The 20,394-nt window shown below is 30.6% G+C and overlaps 1 protein-coding gene across 1 annotated transcript in view; it reads right to left on the minus strand.

The window, feature by feature from the left end:
* LOC121122009 (uncharacterized) overlaps positions 1-12,772 on the minus strand; it is a 28,900-nt gene extending 16,128 nt beyond the window's left edge. Inside the window, exon 1 of the mRNA XM_040717019.2 lies at positions 11,944-12,772. Within this exon, the coding sequence (XP_040572953.1) occupies positions 11,944-12,643 (700 nt within the window). The 5' untranslated portion in view covers positions 12,644-12,772. The remainder of the gene's footprint in view (positions 1-11,943) is intronic.
* Positions 12,773-20,394: the final 7,622 nt, after the last annotated feature.

Raw genomic sequence — 20,394 nt, forward strand, 5'->3', positions numbered from 1 at the left:
AGGGGAGAAAACCAAGAATGCGTGAATAATTTCACTTCATTGAACCAAAAAAATAAAAATAACACGGGATTTTACTTTCCATGCTCAAAAAATAAAAATCCATTTTTAAAAAATGTGTAGCTGTGTAATGCTGCTCACATCGTTTTGTTTTGATTATTTTTATGTACAAGGGGGGAAGCTGAGTAGATAATAAAAGAGTTTCATTTTGTCAATGAAAGTAAAATACTATTTCACCGGTACCTAAGCACAATTTGATATATTCGTAATTTGTGAAGTTAATTGTTTTGACATATCTGATGATACATTAACATAAATACAGTCTTAAACAAAAATAAACAAAAGGAAAAATCCCAATTTATTTTTTTACTTGATATTTACTGTCCAATATTTCATAGACATATTTAAGTCAATTACAGACATATTAGTTAAATTCCTGGGATGAGTTAAGACACTCAATAGTTTTAGCTTTAGTTTAGAACCTTTGTTTGATTTAAGAGTCTTATATCGGCCCCGATATTACTTTTTAACCATAAATCGATCCAATTATCATTCATATAGGTTTACCATCAATTATAAGAAAAATATTATTCCATGAACCCTTCAAATAAAATCCGTCAATTTCTCTTTATTTTATTCTAAAATTTGATTTTGACTACTTTAATAGTACAATTTCTAAAATTATATTACCTATAATTTGTACAACAATGAAATTGTTGTACACACTCAATTTTGGGAAAAAAATTTATTCTAGCTTGCTTTTGTGTTGACAGTCTACACATTTATTTATTAATATTGGGCTTTGTCTTAAAATATGTAATTTTAGACTGATCCCTAATAATTTTTGTAACCCCGAATTAATTTGGTCTGGACTGATCCCTTTGTAGGATACAGTCGATACAAATATCTGTTTTGATCGATCCCACAAAAGAAGGACCTCTTTTAAAGGAAGGAAACTTTGGTCAAGGTTTTTTGATTACACTTCAAACAAATTTGTGATTAAAATTTAATAATATACAATAGTATAGTGAAATTTAAATCGGTGAGTATCAACTATATATTCCTTAAAAGCTAATTTATTTTTTGTTAAAGATAATATTTACACAAAAAATTCACGTTATTCTCAATATTAATTTCAAAAGTACCATTTAAAGCACTTTTTTCTGATATTACAATGGATTTAGATAATAAACATGGTCTTCATAATAATAATTATATTTTGTCATAATTCAATAGGAGGAACAACATGACTAATTTTATAGACTAAATACCTATAATTAAATTATAATTTGAGTGCATAAATGTATTTTTTTTAATAATTTAGTTCTACATTCACTTGGCATAAGGACAATACTTTTTTTCAACCTTGATTTTTGACTATTATATAGAATACATATTTTTGCAAGTATTGTGTACAAGTTGAGATTTTTGAGAAATATGTCATAATTTTGACAAAATGGTTTTAAGGAATGACATATTTGATAAATAATACTTTTCTAAAAAGGACAGAAGATAATATTTTTACAAATAATTGTTTTTTGGAAGAGACAAAGAACACAATTAAAAGAAATGCCATCTTGAGGGGTCAAAGTTGATATTTGAACTATTCAAAATGCACAAAATTCAAATAAATATAGTTGAAACATCATCAAATGGTTTAATGAATAAAAATAGGTTTAACACTTGCATTGAATTCTACAATGATAAACTCAGATATTTGAATTAAATCAATGTAATTATGTACTGAAAATCCCCAAAAAAAGAACTAAACTGTTATAATTTAGTTTTTGTTGGAGATCGAATAAGGACGAGAAAAGTTGGACCATTGTTACTTTATATATACAATATGGAGATAAGGTTGAATAACGATATCATAGCATACTTTGAAACTATTTTAGGCTCATATCTTTTTATGAAACTTGGCAATAGAGTGATACTTTTTTTAATAGACAGTTGTTGGTCCCATTTTAACACCTTATTATTCAATAAAAAAAAGTGCTTTAACCGTTAAAAAAACTAGTGTTTGAGGCTCCAAAATGGACGATATTAACAACGTTAAACTCACGAAAAAACTCACTATAGTTATTATTACTGTATTTGAAAAAATAAATTTAAAGTAGGCATGGAATCGATTCCTCTGACATTTGAAAATTGATTCTTAAGTCTTCAACTGATAATTTTATCTTGGCAAACGAAACAAACTCATTGTGGTAAAACAAAACAAATATTTTCAAGGATATGGGTACAGCTAACAGGGGCATCCGAAGGGGGTGAGATGGAGGGGCTGTAGCCCCTTCCAACTTAGGGAATGTTGGCTTGTTCTAAAAAAATTGTCATTCGGGCAAAATATGCAGCGGAGGAAAAATTTTTTTTTTTGCTGAAAAATCTAATATTTGAATTTTTTTAGAAGAAATTTAATGATGAAATTTTTTTAAGAAAAAATTTAATGTTTTGAAATTTTTTTCCAAAAAAAATTCTTTTTCAAAAGTAATTATGTGAAAACTATGGATTATCTAAATTCCAAAAAAAAATGTAATTCTTTGTGAATATAAATGGATCTTTGAAAAAAAAATCAAAAAAAATTTAATTGAATTTTTTTTAAAAATAGGTTTGGTTTTTTCTGTCTTTTTTCCGATATTCAATTGAATTTTTTTTTGTGAAAATTTAATGGCTGAAATTTTTTTTCAAAAAAATTAATATTTGAAATATTTTTCAAAAAATATAATTTTCTGTAAGTAACTATGGGTTTTCTGAATTTTTTTTCCGAAAATTTTTATTTTTGAAATTTTTTCCGAACAATTTTTATTTTCTAAAAAAAACTATGGATAACAATGGATTTTTTTTTAAATTCCAAAAACTAATTTAAAAAAAGTGTATTTATAGAATGCCTAATCATTTGGAAAATATTAGAAAAGCTTTTTCCATGAGCCACTCTCTAGTTTTACAAAACTGTTATTAGTACAAGTTAGAACATAAATAATGAAGTAAAGTATTTTGTTAGTCAATCTATACGAGTCATAATTTTTCACGCAAGTTTTCGATTTAGTTCTTCTCTTCCCCTCCTCAATATATATTTATATATACACCACTTTTCAGCATGTCAAAAAATAAATGTGTATCATTCCTATAAATAAATATGTTAGCACCATGGGAAGAGAAGGAAGAGGGGAGAGGAAGAGTCAAGTTTGATTTAATCGGAAACACTTTAGTGTCCTAGAAATATAGAAGAACATAATATTTACGTATTATATTTATAGCATAAATCAGATTGATTAGGGGGAATGATTATATTCCTCTTTGCAATATTTATATAATATCAACTTTTGACAGATTTTGAATGCTTTTATTTATTTTTCAAACGACCTTATTTCATGTAGGATTCACCATGTATTTAAGTAGGGAGGGGGGAGAAATCCGACAAACCCTTCTTTTTTTTTTCGAGCATCGCAAAAGCTATAGCCATAAAATGTGCATATGGTTTGCATAGTATAATTAAGATTATATGTTTCTAAAGGTTTTGTGAATGGAAGGCTTGCAGGGTCCGTCACCCAAACATCGAAGCCCTCAAAGCCCCTCTCAGCCAGCATTGGGTCCCATTAAATAAGTCTACATCCGCAGGGGTTTACAAGCCTTCTAGTCCTGTCTGGAAGCCATCATTGCTACTATGGGCGGCTACATTAATGATTAAGACCATATACATATATATATATTCAAAGTATGAATTTTATTGAAATTCTATTGTTAATGAATAAATAATATCTTGTTGAAGTTTCAAATTCAAATTGTTCAGATTTTAATGGACCACTTGGTATCTCCTCTCCCCATCACTGTGTGTCACGCATATGAGTAGTGTTACTGAGTAAATGTTGTATAAAAAATAGAAATTAGAGGGCGAGTAACAACAATAACTATGTATAATTATGATTGTAATGGAATGGAGGGGTACTAGACACTTGATTACTTGATTAAGACCTCAATATCACCATGAAGATTCCCCCCCTCCCGCCTAATTCTTCTTTTGGTAGTGAATGTCGCTACTCCTGCCTTGGTGGTAAAAATCAATTATCTATTGTTTAGTAGCTCGAGAGAAGAATAGATTCTCTTCGGTGCCATGGTTTTGAATGGTGTCTTTATATACATACATACATATAAGTAAATATATAAAGAGAGGAAAATAGTTGAAATTGAAAACAAATTACTATGAAAAGGCAGTTTCTTCATCATCAGACCTGCAACGTTATAGGGCTGATAGAAGTTAATGAGACGGGTGGCCCATGGAACTCGAGATACCTGGAATAATGAAGGCATTTTTCCCTTTCCAAAATGAGTCATTTTTTATTTTATTATATCGACATATATTAATAAATAAAGCAAAGTTTATCTGTTGTGAATTAAATCGAGTGGTTAACGGGCATGTTCAAAAAAAAAGAAACGGAAAATCAATATGGTAAGCCTGAAAATTTGAGGAATGTTCAGCCTCAATCAGCTGTGTCAATGGATGTGGGGGAGAAGGATATAAACAAGGACATTGTCAATAATTACTCCGGATTCGATCCCCAATTCTACTCCGAGTCCAACAAGGACCTATAATTATAATTCCCCAACAAATCCTCAAAGATTACTCTTTATGAGCACACATAATCAGGGTTTGAAAATAATTGAATCTATATAGAAAAGGATTTTTACTACTCAAGAATTAAATTATCATGAGAACTGGGAAGGAAAAGAAAATTCATTCTTGGTATTCATTCAATGGTAAAGAAATTGAATTAAGCCCCTGGTATAATATACAGAGAGTACTGGATGACATGAACTAAATATCACATGTGTTTTAGTTCAACTCATATGAAGAAAAGGAAGTACTTTATATAAAATTAACAAAAATTGATTGGGTCTTTAGATGAGGGATAGCAACGAACTCAAGTACTCATCACTTCAAATTAAAGATTTTCTCAGGGGTAGAGTATGGGGTAGATGGCAATGGCCCCTGATCCCGGGGTAAAAACTACCCTGAATATAATATTGTCATAATTTGCAATGAAACAAGTAAGGCTATAAAAAGCCGGTTTTATGATCGGATTTTTAACGTTAGTAAGTGATTAATGGGGGTTATTGAGGTTACTCTTGGAACTACTCCAGAAATTGTTGGATCAATAGTCATGCACACTTAAGTCGCGACCTCTATAAGCAATCTGCATATTATATAATATTGTTATGCAAACAAATAATTAATTAAATAAAAGAAGAAAGAATCCTTAGAGTACTCAATGGACCCAAATAGTCTCCGAATCATATCTTATTATGAGGATGAGAGGGTCGACAAGGGCCAGAGAGTGACTACATATAAATGAGTAATGACTAAGAAAAACATAGGACCCTCTGTTTAAAAAAGAAAAACCTTCTCTAATTGATTTGAGTAACGCAAAACATCAATCAAAAAGGTACATGTTTAAACAGCACAACAGGAAAACAAAAAAAAGAAATAATAATAAACTCGTTAATTGAATATGAGAGAGTGTGTGGAGGAGCTGCAAGTGAAGGAGAGAAGGAAGAAAAAGAAGGCGACCAATCAGAGAAGCAGACTACTTTCCGCCATTTTGAAATAGAGAAAAAAAGGGGGGAAAAGAAGCGGGGATTTCTTCTTTATCTAAATAACTATGTACATAAGTGACTGCCTGATGAAAAGTAAGTAGATAATATTATATACAATATACATGATTGTTAGTGATTCGTAAATCCGCTGTATGAGACTCACTAGCCCAGAAGAGTGAAGATGATGAAGCAAGGGGCATGCAAGAGAGCACACGTGTTGTCTCAAATCTCTTGGAAGTCGTCTTAATTTATGTCTCTCTTGGGCTAACCGTCAAATAAAGAAGTTATATATTATGGGCAACCCTATAACTTGAATTCTAAAAAAGAGGACGGTTATGGGGACATTTTATTAAACTAAATTTTGATAGGGATATTTCTTTATTTGTAAATTGATTTTTAACACTTACAAAAAACCTTGAGACCGTCCCCAGGACGGTCTCAAGGTTTAAAAGAAAAGAAGCTGAAAACTGCACAGCTGATAACAAAATACAGCTCATAAATTTTGTGTTAGCGAAGTAAAACCGTGCTATGGTCTGAGATTGCTAGGCTCTGGGACGAAATATCGGCTCAAGTCCGTTTAGAAAAAATCATTTTAGCCTACAAGGCGAAGAGAAAAAAGTGCAGAAAGAAACTTGGGCTATTATTTCCCTCTTTTGAGCTCCAATGCACTTATTGGCAATAAATTTGTAGGTCAAGAACCCATTCTTAGAGAAAACTCAAGAGAAATAGTTTTGTCCTTTACAGCAAGATATTGTGATTTTGCATCGAAAATACCAAAGATATGAGGTGATCCCTAGGACCATACTATTGGTATTGTCAAATATAAATTGTCAACTAGATATATAATTATTTTAAAAACAATTCTCCGAAGGTATGAACGATTTCATTGAGGGAGACCAATTGATTGATTTTTATATTATTTAGTGTGTGATTGTTTTTTTTTAATCATTTGATTGTTGAAATGTTTAATTCTTTGGTCTTGGCTAGGAGAACTAATTTTAAGCTAAAGTTCATATTAATGTTAATACAATACAATTCCTCCTTGCAATTTTATGTAATATTATTTAATGATATGAATAAAGATTAAAAAAGTACCATTTTAAGACTGAACTGAAAATAAAAAATCGGGTCCTAAGACCGGACTGAAGCAAACACATAAATACTGGAACAACACTAGTTATCGATATTTATTGTATACTAGGATGGCCGAAAAAGATAACACGTGGCTAGGGGTTAATACTTTGGAATTAATGAATTTATAGATAAAGTATTTTGAATATTTGTCGTTCGTCAATTTAAAATGTATCTTTTATTATAAATTTGAATACAAATCCCTAATGAAGCGACGTAGATCAATGGACAACACTCTTTCTAGAAATTATTCTTTTGAACTCAATGTACATAGGTTCGATTCACGGTACCTTAAACGTCAGATGGAGTAATTATAGTACTATAATGTTTACCTATAGTCAATCAGTGCATCTCTATCCGATTAGTTAAAGGAACATCAAAAAAAGAAGCATAAAATTAACTCAAATATGAGAATGAAATTTTAGGCTCTATGAAATTAAAAAAATAAATTGGGATTATCTCCTTTTTTTGATTTTCAGGGACGTCTTCAGGATCACGTTTTTTTTTGTATGTGTGTAGGGGGGCTTGTTTATTTAAGTTTTTCAAAATAATTTTTTTTTGGAAAACCAAATTCATTTATATTATTTTTTGTATTAAAAAAAAAACCACAGCTATTCCCAAAAAATTTCAAGAAGCCAAAGAATTTTATTCTTTGGATTAAAAATTATATTACAAATATTAAATTTTTTTCCAAAAAATTTAAAAATCTACAACTTACACGTAAATAACTTTTTTGGAGAAAAGAATCAAATATCAAATTTTTTTGAAAAAATGTAATATATTTAATAAATTAAATTTTTTCAAAAAAATTTTCGAAATATTAAATTTTCTAGTAAAAAGCAAAAATGTCTTAATTTGTGGACGCCCCTGATAGTTTTATAAGATTATTTTTATGTTGACACGTCGCATTTATTTAATAAAAGTATGTACCAATCAGTAATTCCTGAAGCAAACACTAGGGGTCCAATTAATCGGATCCCTTATTTTACTCAAAGTTGTTAAAGAGGTCCGATTAAGTGATTAGCAATTTTTAATAGGTACAATAAATATGTTTAAAATGATTTATTATTATTAGTAATACAATCAAAAATGTATATGTAATTATTTTGAAGGAAATTAAAATTTCGGAGAAAGGCATTTTGTGCAAATAGTTTTGGTGCCTCTCTTTTATTTTTTTCTCTACCTCATAACATAACATGTAAAATTTGATCGTTAGCAGCCACTACCTAATTAATGCAAAAAGCGTAAAAGAAACACACAAAAAATAAAAATTTGCATGTTAGAAGTTTATAACGGATCTGATTCCCTCTCAGCATATGTTTTTCCTCTCTCTCTAAATTCTCATGTATTACACTTATTTAAAACATTTCCTTCATTTCAATGATAAAATCTTTTAAGTATAAACATAGATTATAATATGATATTTTCCCTCCATGTGTGGGTCTTTGTCTAATATGTTTGTAATAGAGCTGAGTCGATTCACAATTTTTTGGAATCGATTCCAGATTTACAATATGAGTTGTTATATTATTCATTACTGAAGCAATTTCATGGTTTATCTATAATAAAACAGTCCCAGTTAGAGTGTGAAACATTTATCTCCATCCAAATTTTCTAATACCTCAATATAGCAACTTAAAATTGACTAAATTTAGATTGTGACTCACTTGAATGACCCATCTCTCCTCAGTTTAAAGGTCATACATATCTGTGTCACTCATTTTAAGAATGGAAATACATCTATGAGGCTTAGTGTCTACTATGATGGAAATCAAATCGTCGTGAATCACGTTTTCTGTTATCTTCTCAGTCCTTAGTTTGTACTACGGTCAGTTTGGGTGTAATCTAGAATTGACTTAGGGCTCCAAAGTTTCTAAGACCTATTCAAGAGCACAGTGAAACTGTTTAGTGGTCAACAGAGGTGTATTTGTAGCCATAAGTGTAGGAAACATAGGGGAGTCAAGGGGCAGGGCTATTGACCATTCAATAAGACTATTTTGGCTACAAACTAGGATTGATCTAGGACACGAAAGAGGATAGAACCGATTCAAAAGCAGAGTCAAACTGGTAGGTATGAACAGAGGAGTAATAGTAACTTGATTCATTACCAGTTTTTTTTTCTAAAGAAGGTCATTAAAAATGTATTTTCTAAAAAAAGTTATCAAAAAATGTCCTATATAAAAAAGATTATCAAAAAAAATCTCTTTTATGAAAAAGGTCATCAGAAATGTTCAACTCTTAAACTCTCACACCTAGCCCATACAATTTACTACACATATAATGGAGGCTGGGTCTATTAGTGCTCTAAGTACTTTTGCAGGCTTCTCTTTTCCGCTTTAATTTTTACAAAATACACCTTGACCCCTTTTTTAAAAACTATATATTTAATAAAGATCATTTTTTTTTTTTTTTTGGGGGGTCCTTAATTTGTTGAGCGCCCTCAGATTTGGCTTAATTTACCTAACATAGAGTCTTACTTATATCTATAGTGTTGAAGACACGACAATGAATCTTGTAAGAAGCATGAGACCAAACATAGTAGTATATCATATGTAGAATTTATAATACACTAAAATATTGCATTTAAAAATAAATAGGAACTCGTCAATATATTAATAAAAAAACAAACAGTAAAGAGACTTGATTTTGATTGAAAGGTTTGTTATTAGTACATATTTATATAAATATTATTGATGGGGGGGGGGTGGAAGGGGTAGCTACATTTATCTATTAGGGTTGGAATGTGTCTGAAAATCCGAGACCGGTCCGACAGTGTTAGGATTGTCAGTGGATTGAATTAATTCTGTCCCTTCAGGAAGTTCCGTTAGATCGCTCTTAAATAACCCTTCCGTGTAGAACGATCCCATTTTACAAAAATCGGTCTGAACTGGTCTTATATAAAATTCGCCCTAGACGATCTACAATAACGTCATAGGTTTGTACATATTAAAAATCGGACTAGAGGAGAAAATCAGTCTATAGATTGAGACTATATATGGAAAACAAAAAAATTAAATTTCGGTCTACCATCTTTATTGTATATTGTAACTTGACCTAAAAGAAACATACAACCAGGCCTAAACCAATTATTCAATAATTTCTGATAATTGTTCAGAGGTTAAGAAAAGCTCATTATAATTCAGCCAAACAACGTTCAGATTCGGGAAAAGTAAGCAGAAACATGGACAGCTCACGGCAAAATATAGTTTATACTTTGCTGTTAAGGAGGAACGTTATGCTATGGTCTGAGATCGTGGGGGTCAGGACCGAAATATCCATTCAATTCGATATGGAAAAGAAATCACTTCAGACCGAACCGAAAAAAAAAAATTATATTTGCAACATATCTACCTGTATATTATTGTATATATGAACATAATAGGGTATATTTCCCCCACGAAAACAACATTGTTCCTAATAATAATATCTATTAAATATCTGGATGACAGGTTTTTAAATACTTATCTACTATGAAGTACATAGTATTGCTTTTTCAAATTGAAAATCTTAATCAAGTATATATGGTCTAAGTGTTTTATACTTAGATATTAAATAACATATACTATATTTGAAATCCAGGAACACGCAATGCCCCAACAACAATAACAAAAAAAATAAAAATAATAAATATTTTTGTCGTTATCTAAATACTAAAAAAATAATCACAGAATATTATTTAGCGCATAAGTATTTTGCGAAGTCTGTCATCAAAATGACAATAAAAAAATGCAAAATATATCTACGTACCTATGTAAAGAGAAGCAAAGAACAATTACAGCAAAAAATTAACACATACACAATCTAATTTGGGGTGGAGAGTTGAGTGACGACAATTAATTAGACACCTTTCCTGATGTATTGGTAATTCCATGTCTATTTAAATAAGGTGGGGGATATATTGTGGGGATTTCATATCCTTGTTATGACCTTTCAAACACATCAATGTTTAAGAAGGATTTTATACTACTTATGAACATTTATTCCTAGAAAATGATAATTTCTTAGAAGGACAACTTCAATTTTGACCAAATATTTGAGGCTAGGATTCTTTTATGACATTTTTTTCTTATAAAAGACGCTTTTAGATGACTTTTTCTTACAAAATAAAATACACATAGTATTGAATAACTTTTTTTCATAATAAAAATATTACTTTGTTTGTCCTAAATAAACGTATGAAACCTATATCCAAGGAAGAACTTGTAGTAACTTAAAAAAGGAGGAAACAATTCGGATTTTTCTTTACAATTAAAAAAAAAAAACATATTAAATAAACTTTTTAAAATATTGCTAGGTAGGTACTAAATGACAGTCCATTAGCCAGACCTAAATCAAAACAGATAACACACCAAATTATAGAAGTGGAAAAGACCGTTATCTGGATTTTTCTTTGAAGGTTGTAGAATAAAAAAAGAAATACTCATACTATATTTTTGATGAATTCACAAAAGACCATTTATTTAACATTTATAATATTTGTACACCTCTCAGACCTACGTATTCTGGTGAAGTCTGGAGGGACATTGAAATATACAAGATTGTTGGGACCAATTCTTTAGAAATATCGTCAACATTCTGTAGTTTTAGTAAAATAAAACATAAATTATGTGTACATAAAATATGTAAGTTGTGGAGAAAATGACCTCTTTGTGTCTTTACCGGCGTTAGATCACAATTTATGTGCTATACCTTGGCTATGAGTTGAGGAAATGCAATATATTTCTTATGATGGAGATTTTCATTTTTTTTTTTTTTTTTTTTTGAGCACTGTAATTGTATTTATTTTAACTACATCTCATGTTATTGTTTTAAATGAAAATAGGTAAAATGATTATCGTTGCTGGGAGAGAGAATGAAAACGGAGCTTTCTCCAACTTCCCCCCCCTCCCCTTAAGAATGAGATGAGACAATATCTGTTTACACTAAGAGTATCAATTATTATGAGATTTATAATAGTATTAAATAAGAAGTATAAATGAATCCAAATTATTATTATTAAGAAAAATGAGAAGAAGTTGGTAAAATGAGATCTGTTCATTTAAAATAACAACGTATGTTCATATTTTTCTCTAGGCTAAAAAGAGAGAGATTCACGCGGAAAGTGAGGGAAACTGTCATCCCATTCTCTTAATCCTATGTCTATTTCGGCTTTCTTTGTGTACTCTACAAGTGCAGTACACTCAACGGAACTTAAGAAAATATATTAAAAAGAAGACCACCTACCTGACTTGGCCTTGAGGCCTTCAAACGTTTTAGATGCCATTTGAAATAGGGCATCGAGTGGCGAGGAATCATCATTGGAAGAGTTCCTTCGTTGTGCAGATGACGTTATCTCTGGACTCGTGTCCCCAGAGTCCCAGGGTCTCACAATAGGCTGTCCTACTTGTTGAGCAGCGGCTGCAGCCACAGACTCGAAATGGGCAACCGCTGCTGCAGCGACGGCGTGATGCTGTTGTTGAGCTTGTTGCTGTTGCTTGATAATGGCAGCTGTTTTATGTGAGAGGATGTCGTCTATTGAGAATCCGGGGAGACCCCTCTTTTTGGTGGATGAGCGCTGTTGGTGAAGTTGGGGCATGGTCCCTCCATTGCCCCTGGAGTGGATGCTCTGTTCGTAGTGGGAGGACTCTGACATTCCCAGTTTCTTAAAAGGAAGGAAATACTCATGATTCCCTCCTGGATGTGGATGTCCAGAGGATGAACTCCCTCCTGAAGCCACTAAGTTTAGAGGTCCTTCATCTTCTTCGTCTTCATCTTCTTCATCCTCATCCTCCATTTCTTCATCCTCGTCATGGACTTCATCTTCATCACGAGAGGATGAATTAAGCAGCTGACTTCCTGTTTTGCCCTCCTCATCCTCTGAGCCGGAGAGAAGAGACTCATTCTTTACGAGTCGTCGTTCCGAGTTCCCTAGCACAGAGCACATGATTTAATAATATCACAATTTTTAAAAACTTTTATTTTTTTGGTATTGGATTTCTTCAAATGGAATCCTTCGATGTGTAATGATGAGCTCTTCTTTTAGAGTCTAACCATGTATTTAGCTGTACTTAAGCCAGTGCAGTAATGATAATTCAATGAATTTTTTTCCCCGCCGCTCAAAAAGAAAAAGAAAAAACGGCGGGCGTGCGAGTAAGACCATCAATTCCTCAGAGCTCACTTAGGAAAAGGAAAAAAAGGAAAAAAAAGGGGGTAGGGTGTTGAGCATTTGGCGACATTTAATCAACATTTCCGCGGAAAAGTATTTTAATAATATTTGTATAATGTAAGTAATTGAATATCTGTTAATAAAATATAATTTGTAATTCGTAAACAGTTCCCAATTTTTTACAAGATGTAACTTGTATTATCAAACGGTGCAATTTGCAATTTCGAAAAATGAGATGAACAATTTTAAATGAAGGATACAGAGTACTTTGGATGAAGATAATTGAAGACTCAATCCTCAATTAAGTCTATATATTAAGGGTGTCATTTTTGACTTTTTGAATGAAAATGTCTAATATAAGTTAGATATTATGTGGCAAATTACAAAGTTCAAATGTACAGAGTAATTATGCAAAATGATATTTGGGGGAGGGGGCTTTGTTTTTGGAATTTTTTGGAAAAAAATAAATCCAAAATTTAAATTCTATCGAAAAAAATTCAAATATTATTTTTTTTCAAGATGTTTTTATGTTGACGCATCACATTCATCGATATCAATATAATCAGAAATATGCCCAAATAATATAGTTTTGAAAGCCACAAACAATATCATATTATGTAAATAAGCCTGAGGGATATTTTTTGTTGTCAAAAATCATCATTTAACCAAGGGATAATTTATTTATTAAATGATTTTGGTTGAGTTAATATTATCATTTATTTTATCTTAGAATCATTTTAGAAGGATACAATAAGAATTAATTATATATGTACAACATGTATTTTGACAACATCAATAAGAGCTGTGAAGATACATTTGACGAAAAAAAGAACGTTTATTACATTTTATTGACTGTCTATCAAAAATTACTTATATTTAGAGTATGACGCATTTTTAAAGTTGTATAATCCTACAATCTACTTGTACAAGTTCTAATTGGTTCGTACAAAGAAATTGGTCCATTTTATTTACACACGCTTAAAAATACGCTCATTTTCACTTACCTACACATAAATGCATGGTATGTTTTGACTTTTGAGGTGCAATATAATGTACGTTGTATTCTTGTGCCAGCTGTCAATTTGTATGTATTTATACTCTAAGCATTGATTGATTAATTAAATTAATTAGTTTTGATTAAGCTCTGAACGTTCATTCCACACAATCATGCAAAAAAATAATTCCAAAAATAAGAAGAATTCGGCAAACTAAGTATTACCAGCTGGTATCAAACTTTATTCTAAAAAAAAAAACGGAAACAGGGCCCAAAATCAAATTGTTAGGTAGTCGGATCTTCCCAACTAAGGCTGACTCACTTTACGTACAAATATACAATATAATTAGTTGTCTCCTGTCGATTTTTCTCCCCAAATCAGTGCTCAAAACGTGGATTGGTTAAATTTGAATGATTTCTTTTTAGCTGTTAACGTTAATTGGCTAACTATAACTAACTGATATTGAGCCTTTTTTCTCTCTGTTTTTGTTTTTATTAACGGAGGAAGAAAGGTTGCGAGATCCAATAAAGTTAAGGACGTGATGTGTTTTGCCTCAAAGGAACGTTACCTTTTATTACTAGATATTCAATGATAATAGTACCTACCTACATTGTATAAACAACAACGGCGGTTTTTTCTTCCTATGTTAAGTGTGTATACACTTAGAAACGATTTTCCACGTTTCCCTTTTATTAGAATAGTATTATTCAGACTCATTCAGCCTTGGTGTTAGTTATTAACTTGAGAATGCTATTTATATACATGTACGTGATACTACTCATGGAGAAAACTAACTTTTAAGTTATAATATTTAGAATTATTCTTTTACAAGCCCAGAATACCACAAATTTTTTTGAATCATTTTGCATTTGTACATGATTTGTATTGAGGTTCTTTTGTTTAAATTTTTTAGCTATAGTTTAGAGCCTGATATTACTTAAGATTCTTATATTTGCTCCAATAACCCAATACAATCTATTAAATACTCATTATTTAGTGTGCAAACCTATTTTGGGAAGTTAAAGTGCAAATTCTAGTTCCTTTGCAGGCTTAATAAGAATCATTTGTTGATAAAAATTGGCGATAATTAGTCTTTCAAGAATATTCACCCTTAATTTTGAGAAAAACATCCTTGCTTGCGTTGACTGGTCACAGATCTAAACTCAATATAACTCAAAAATTACAATAAATATATTAAAAGTTTTACTTCAACCGTGTTTCAAACATTCTATCATATTTTTTTGTTGAAAGGCTAAATATGTGATCTGTTAGAACAACAATTCAAAAAAGGAGAGAAGGTCCAATTAATTCACCTCATTATTTCATAGACATATTTCGATCCGTTATATACCTTCTATTCAAATTTCTGAAATTAGTTAAGATACCCAAAAATGTCAACTGTTGTTTAGATGCTTCTTTTTATTTATGAGAGTTAATTTGGTCCCGATGAAGCCCCTTGCAAATACATAAATTATATCAATTTCAATTCATCCATTAATTGTGACAAGTGATTAATTAGATTAATTTGTTTAAAGAAATGATCAATAAATTGTAATAATCGTAGAATTCAGATTCCATTTTGAAGATACAAATTATTATAGCTAACTTTTGTGATGATACCAGAGGCGTCCGCAGGGGTGGGAATCCCGATGAAGGAATGTTTTCTATTTAATAGAAAATTTAATACAATATATTATTTGAAATTTGATTTATTTTTTGAAAAAAAATTCCAAAAAATTTAATTTTAGAATTTTTTCTCCGAAAAATTGAATATTTGATATTTTTTTTTTTTTGAAATAGTTTGTATTTTTGATTTTTATTTCCGAAAAATTCAATATTTGAAATTTTTTCCGAAAAATTGAATTTTTTGTGAACAGCTGTGTCAATTGAATTATTTTTCCAAAAAATTTAACTTTTTTTGAATGGCTTTGAATTTTTGTAATTTTTTTACAAAAATTTAATATTTGAAATTTATGTTATATAAACTCATAATTTCTCAGTATCCTGTGACAATATCACAATATTGATATGAGAATCATCAGTTCTTTGGAAGGGTAGCTAGTCTTGTTACCCAGACAAAACCCCCTTACATATCACATTTCACCTTTCCATCCTTAATGAGCACTAATCTCAAAATAACTTGGCTAATTGAATCATCCTTAGCAAATGGTCATTCAATTTGGTAGGTTCATATGAGTATTGTAATTGTACAACATTTATTTATAATAATGGTATTAATAATAATATTAAATAGAACTTGTCAAACAATAATTTTATTATTAAATAGCAAATATGTAATGTGGATAATTATATTATGTTGGTTAATGGACGCTTACTTTACTTTTTATTATTCTTTTTTTCCAAAAGCACGTTCATACTATTTAGTGTTGGTTTTCGGTCTGAAAATCTTTGATTATAGGGCTGGAGGGGTTTTAGTTCCCCCAAATTAAGGAATTTTCGATTTTTACTAGAGAAAATTTAAAATTTAATTTTTTTTTTCAAAAGATTTAATATATGAAAGTCAATTTAATTTTACCAAAAAATTATATTTTTCATTGAATAGCTATGCATCTTTGGAAGTGATCTTCAAAAAATGTAATATTTGAAAGTTAATTTTTTTTGTGAACAGCTGTGGATTTATAAAATTATTATCTCAAAAAAAAAAATTATGTTAATAATGAAAAATTTACAAAAAAATAAATTTTTGTACATAGGTGTGGATTTTTGGAAAAAATTTCTAGGAAATTTAATTTTTCCACCCCCCTCCCTCTAAAAATATATATATATATATAATCCTGGAACGATCTAAATCGGTCATTTAAAGAAGGTAAGTCTCAAATAAACATTCGACCTGAATCTGTGTAATTCAAAATGAGGTCAAGTCCAATTCTGTAGATGAATGATTGATGTCAGTTTTGTGTCATTCAAAATGGTGAACATTGACAAGTCATTGAACAAATCATAAATTAGATCACGTGACCTTTCACCCGAGAAGAACCCGACCCCCCAAAAAAAAAAGATCAGCTGACAGTTAGCTAATTCTTTCAAATTATGGAATCATATTCCCATAATGGTTGGGAATTGTTTACAGCTTAAGAAGAGCTCATTATAATTCAACCAGTCAACTTTCAGAATAATGATTTGGAGAAAAGAGACAAAACCATAGTTAGATGACAACAAAATACACGTTATGTTTTGTATTAGTGAGGTAACTCTGTGGGATGGAGGAGAAAATCGATTCATCGATTGAAACTCAAAAAATTTGTGTATAGATTGAAACAAACAAAAAAACAAACACAAAATCGTTTTACCCCATATTTCAAAAAAAGGCAACACTTATTAATAATGACATATTTTTCATCACAACTATTTCATGAAGAAAGAAATAATTGTATTTATTTTTTACAAAATTGTTATGTGACTGTAAAATAATTGGATTATTGGATATGACCATCATCAGTGCTAATGAAGGCCTCCAACCTCCTTCTGACGCCTTGTCACACCTTGATGATATAGCCTTTCGGCATTGCACTACTGAAGCAGAATGTTCGGTCTTAAATGTAAACTTGACATGGTCTGGGATGTCAGGCGGCTTTTTTTCACTCATGTATCGAAACTGGAGTTTGAAACCCAATTTATCTTGAAAAGTTTTTCATCAAAAAACAAAATTGTTGGCGTTCCAGCCTTGAGCTTGTTGAAGAGTAGTCTTGATCTATTGAGCCTTTTTGCATTTGTTTAGTCATTAATGATGTACTTCTTTCCATTTCCCCTTGACTTCATCCCCAGGTCCTTATGAAGATCCTATGGACTGTACTGGAGGTCAAGCCACGAGTGGTCCTGATGGGATTTCTCTAGATCCAAACTTTGATAGCTAAAACTTTAGACTTTGTCCAAACTTACCTCTTCCTCTCATATCCTTTGCTCCTATGGACTGTTCCACTCTCCTCAAATCGTTTTTTGATTGCATAGACTGCCTTTTGGCTCATACCCCCACCTATAGATATCTTAGTTACCGCCATTCTGCGCTATGACATGTCAACCACAATTTGTCGTTTCACCTCCATGTCATTCCGAATAATTTTTTCAAAGTGAAGGGTAAAAAAATATGACCAATTCTGCCTTATAAATCACTAAAATTTCTTACCACAGTCGTCAATTAATGAGTATATGTTGAAACCCAAAAAAACTCCTTGAACAAGATAAAAAAAATCGCCATATATTCAAATAAAAAAGAAACGGTATGTATTTGAGACCGAAAAAATTTGTCCGCAGATTGAAATCGACAAAAAAATCGGTCTATAGTTTGAAATCGAAAAAAAAAAAAACACAGACTATATTGGAGACTGGAAAAATCGGTCTATTTTTGATACCAAAAAATCTATTTATTGATTCAGACAAAAAAAAAAAATCAACAAGCTGAGACTGAAATATCGTACAAATCCCTCTAGAAAAAATCCCTTGAGACCGAACTGATCACAAAATGCGTTCTTGGATCGAGTCTCAACACTAATACATACATACCATTAAATCAGTGTTTAATATAAATAAAATGTTTCTAGTGAATCCGGAGCAACGCCTCCTTCTCCCTTCAGATACTGTAAGAAGAAAAATAACTTATTAGAGCATATTTAATGTGGCAAGGAGAGAGACTATCATGGCCGGACGTGATGATAAAAATCAGCAGTTTTCACTCCCCCCCTTATCCTCTTACTTAAATGGAAAGAGTTGAAGAGAGAAGGGGGAAAAGAACACAAATAATAAAAATTATAACAAATTAGTCAGACAATAAATCAAATTCGGGTGGGTGTTTGTTCGGGTGGTTCCCTCAGCAGCTCAAACTTATATATTTGATTAGTCTAATATAATGTTTTTCTTGTTGTAAATAAATAATCATATTATTTATTTATATGAAGTAAGAACGCATACATTTCCTAGATTTTAAATACATATTATGAATACTAATAAATTAATATCTATTAGAGTTGGGTTTCACTTTGGAGATTACTGATCTGTTTGAGAGTGTTGTCTTTTTTGTTGGACCGAACTAATTCGAACTTTTAGAAGAAGAGTTTGGTCTGAATCACCAAAAAAAAAAAAAAAAAAATGTCATTTTTTTTTTTGTAAAAAGCTGTGGATTTTGGAATTTTTTCCCCCAAAATTTAACTTTTTTAATAACTGGAGATTTTTGAAATTTTATTTTTTTGTGAACAACAATAGATTTTTAACGTTTTTCAAAAGTTTTAATGATAAAAATATAATTTTTGAATTTTTGGGGAAAAAATTCCAAAAACCAAACCCCCAAAAATATAATCGTACAGGTCCTATGGTGACGTCATCAGGATTTTTTGTTGAACTTTTTTGTCTTTGTCTTGAAGGTTTTTATTCTTGTTTGGAAATACCAATCTTGCCAAAAATATTTTTTCAAGATGAGACAAAAAAACTTTGACCGTGGTATCGATTGTAATATCGGTTCGGTCTAACAAGTTGTAATGTATTTGGTAATCTTACCTCTAAAAAGAATCCGACAGAAGGCCAAAAATCAGTTGGTAGATAGCTAATTCCTTACATATTAACAATAGCAAACTATAATTCAACCAATCAACGTTCGGAACACTTTTTAGGAGAAAAGAAGCAGAAACATCGACAGCTGATAACAAAATAGAGTTAATCATTATTATTATTATTGAAGTATAATTTTTGTTTGTTTTTTGATCAGTGTCATTTAAAATTAGGTATACACCGATTTCAGAGATAGGTTAATGATGTCATATATTTTTTCAAATTGTGGACATTCTCACTACAAATATGAAATTTACGGTGTTGCATATGTAAATAACTGCCATCACTTGGTACTGAGTGGGGAAGGAATACAAGCAATCCACAGAGTAAAGCCCAAAAATATCAGTTCACGATTTAAAACGATTAAATTTCGATTCACGGTCTGTTAAATCGACTGAATTACAAAATTACTAAAGACTGAACCAAAAAAAATAAAAGGGTTTTGGGATCGAGTCTATATCCTCAATTTATTTTGAAGTACCAACTGTCCAATGGCTTTAGAACCAATGGGCCAAGGGCCCTTTATTCAGATTTAGTTTCTTCTGAAAAAGTTCTTCTTCAAATAAAAATAATATAAAATGTTTTCTTCAATTTACAAATTCAGTTACAATTGTCATAAAAAAGCCAACGGCTCAGCCTTCGCAAGTCCTGCAGACACCTTTCATGACGTCACCATTTGTCCCCTCAAATTGGAGATACGTTGCATCACTAGTTCAGTGGCGTTTGTAGGATATATACATATGTATATATTCTTATTTTTTGGGGGTGGGGGCTTTGTTTTTGGAATTTTTCTTAAAATAAAAATAAAATTTTTCAGATTTTTTTTCCAAAAATCTTCAGTTTTCACATAAAACTTAAATTTTCTGTAAAATAATGTCAAATATTAAACTTTTTAAGAAATAATTTCAAAAATTAAATTTTTTATAAAAATATTTCAAAATCTACAGCTGTTCTGAAAATTTTAGAAATTATATT

The sequence above is a fragment of the Lepeophtheirus salmonis genome, chromosome 7, assembly GCF_016086655.4.
Source record: "Lepeophtheirus salmonis chromosome 7, UVic_Lsal_1.4, whole genome shotgun sequence".
In the NCBI taxonomy this organism is placed as follows: Eukaryota; Metazoa; Arthropoda; class Copepoda; order Siphonostomatoida; family Caligidae; genus Lepeophtheirus; species Lepeophtheirus salmonis.